General features: G+C 50.2%; 1 protein-coding gene across 1 annotated transcript; it reads right to left on the bottom strand.

Moving 5' to 3' along the window:
• Positions 1 to 467: 467 nt before the first annotated feature.
• flrt1a (fibronectin leucine rich transmembrane protein 1a) lies at positions 468 to 2,525 on the bottom strand. The gene has a single exon (XM_041051878.1). The coding sequence runs from the start codon at positions 2,523 to 2,525 to the stop codon at positions 468 to 470; it is 2,058 nt and encodes a 685-aa protein (XP_040907812.1).
• Positions 2,526 to 2,820: the final 295 nt, after the last annotated feature.

The following is a 2,820-nucleotide window of genomic DNA, read 5'->3' as shown; positions in this document are numbered from 1 at the left end:
TGTATGATCAGTGAGCAGGAAATGAGTACCAAAAATGTCAGTTCACGATCATTTCTTAATCCATTTAGAATTGATTACTGTGGCTCCCGTGTGTGGAACAGGAACTCTACCTGCACCTATGCTGAATTTAACCTTTCCACAGTGGATACATTCTTTGTTTACATGTCACAGGGAAAGAGCAGAAAAGAAAACATACACAGGCCATTACTAAGATGGTGAATAAATGGTCAGCTGTGCATTTACACCTGGGGCATTGGCTGCTGCTTCCTGCAGTGAACTGTCCCCACATGGTTTCAGTTCCAGTTAATCACATACAGTACTTTCAGTGCATTGAACAACAGGTAATTTGGAATGGGCGACCAGAAGAAGAAGGCACAGAGGGGTGCTTCAGAAGTGTCCATGCGAAGGGAAATTGTGCATCTATACAGTTTATCAATAACACTGTGAACAGGATCTGGTACAGTACATCATGTGTAACAGTAGTCTATATCTGGGATTCCTCCTTCTCTATAGCCACGGTTGGTGCCATGTCCTGCATTGGAAACATGGTTGGCACCTTTGTACAGGCCAGTGCCATTGGAGGGGAATATGGTATGAATGATGTAATCCTCTCGTAGGGGTTTAGGCTGCATTGGCTGGCAAGCCGCCATAGGCGTCATCTGGAACCCCGGGCCACGGATCTCCAAGATAGTATTGTCCTTCTTGGTGCCTGACTCTATGTAATCGTCATAGTTTTTGTTTTTCCGAGAGCTGCTGCGAGTGTAATGGTCACGGGAGCACAAATGCCCAGTCCTATGTCCATACCAACAGAAGATGCCAAAAATAAGAGCCAAAGACACAATAGCGGTAGCACCACCAATAATCCCAGCCAAGGGCAGTGCTGTCATTTGCTGTGGATCTTCATCCTCCTCCTCCTCCAATGGGCTGAGGTCTGACGTTTCAGCTTTTGCACACACCAGAGCTTCATCAGAGTCAGCATCTCCAGAAATTGTTCCTTTGCTCTCTGAGCTGGCAGGCAGGGGCACCATGCAGATGATGTAGCTGGAGCGTGGTTGAAGCGAAGTAAGTAGGTACTCTCGACGGTCCCCCCGGACCAACGTCTCTGTGATTGATCCCATGGCATTCCCAGTGCCCAATCGGAGCCAGCTTAGCCTGAAGGAGGAGCTGGGCTGTGCCACACTCCAGGTAACACGGACGCTGTTGTGAGAGAGAGGCTTCACGTTAAGGGCAAGGCTCTTCCCGACACCACTGCTGCTAAGAGTGTAGTCTAAGCCAGAGTCAGGAAGCCCCAGTCCAGGTCGTTTTGAGCGAAGGGTGAAGAGAGAGCCCTGTGGAGGGGTGTGAGTAGTAGAGCTATCCACTCCACCTCCACCCACTCTGTCTCTGGTCCCTGCTGTCCTCACCACCTCACATTCCTCCATCTCGCTGGTCAGGTCTGTCAAAGCCATGTCTCGCACTCTGTCGGGTCCATGACAGGTGAGACCTCTGACCGTGATGGAGTTACCACGGGCATGCAGCCAGTCATATAACCAACGCAGGTTACAGCCACAGTGCCAAGGATTACCACGCACCAACAGCTGACCCAGGCTGTCCAGGTCTTTGAACAGTCCCCTCGGCAGGGTGGTCAGGTTGTTTCCCGACAGGTCCAGCCTCTGCAGCCTGCGCATGCCGTCCAAGGAACCACGTGGCATATGAGTGAGGGCATTGTCCTGTAGAGACAAGCGCTGTAGATGGGCACTAGGCAGGTTCACAGGAGGGGTCTGGAGGGAGTTACGGACTAGAGATAACTCAGTCAAGTTGGAAAGGCGGGAGAATGTGTCATCGGCAATGCGCTGGTTGGCCAAAAGGTTCCCATCCAGGACAAGACATCTAAGTGAGGTGAGGCCTCGGAAGGCATGGGTTGGGATTGTGGAGATTCGGTTGTCATCGAGGCGAAGTTCTTCCAAAGAAGCAGGCAGACCTGAGGGGATACTAGACAGATGATTGCGTGAAAGGAAAAGCAGGCGCAGCCGTGGGTTGTCAGCAAAGGCCTGATCCTCAATGCTGACAGTGGAAATAGAGTTGTCATCCAAGTGGAGCTTCTCTAGCAAGGGCATCCGAGCCAGCGCACTCCGAGGAATAGTGCGGATGTTGTTGTCCTGCAAATGCAGTTCACGCACGGATGGAGGCAGGTGCATGGGGAATTCATCTAGTTCATTATCATAGAGGTAGACCACACGGACAGCAAGATGGCCCTCCAAGGAGGTGGGCAAGCCTGGGTTGTTTATGTGGTTGTTCTGAAGGTAAAGGACAGATGCAGAAGGAGGCAGTGATGGGATGGAGTTCAGGCCACGGTCATTGCAGTAGATGAAGTCCTCATCGCACCTGCATACAGACGGGCATATCATGTCCCTGTCTCCAATGTACCCTTGTATCGTCGCTGCAGTGAACTGAAGCATGCCAGCCTGTAGTGTCAAGCAAAGAAACAGCAGGAAGAGCCGAGCCCACAGTGAGGCCACTCCTGCAGGTGCCATTATGGTGAACATAAGCACTGTCTTTCTCTCTTTTCCAGGTCTATGGTTAATCCTCAAATCCTTGTTGTGAGCTGGAATCCTGTGACCTCCACCCTGAGAGAGAGAGAGAGAGAGAGAGAGAGAGAGAGAGAGAGAGAGAGAGAGAGAGAGAAATTACAGCACTGATGCACAAGTGAATTAGTTAATGGTCACAGGTGACAAGACAATTAAGTTGATTTCAGTGGAATTTTTATGAGCTTAGAAATATTTAACAGCGTCACACTGTACTTTCATTCTCTTATCTCAACAATATTGTAATCTAACAACA

The sequence above is a fragment of the Toxotes jaculatrix genome, chromosome 12, assembly GCF_017976425.1.
Source record: "Toxotes jaculatrix isolate fToxJac2 chromosome 12, fToxJac2.pri, whole genome shotgun sequence".
NCBI classification, from domain to species: domain Eukaryota; kingdom Metazoa; phylum Chordata; class Actinopteri; family Toxotidae; genus Toxotes; species Toxotes jaculatrix.
This window is presented reverse-complemented; position numbering and strand designations above follow the sequence as displayed.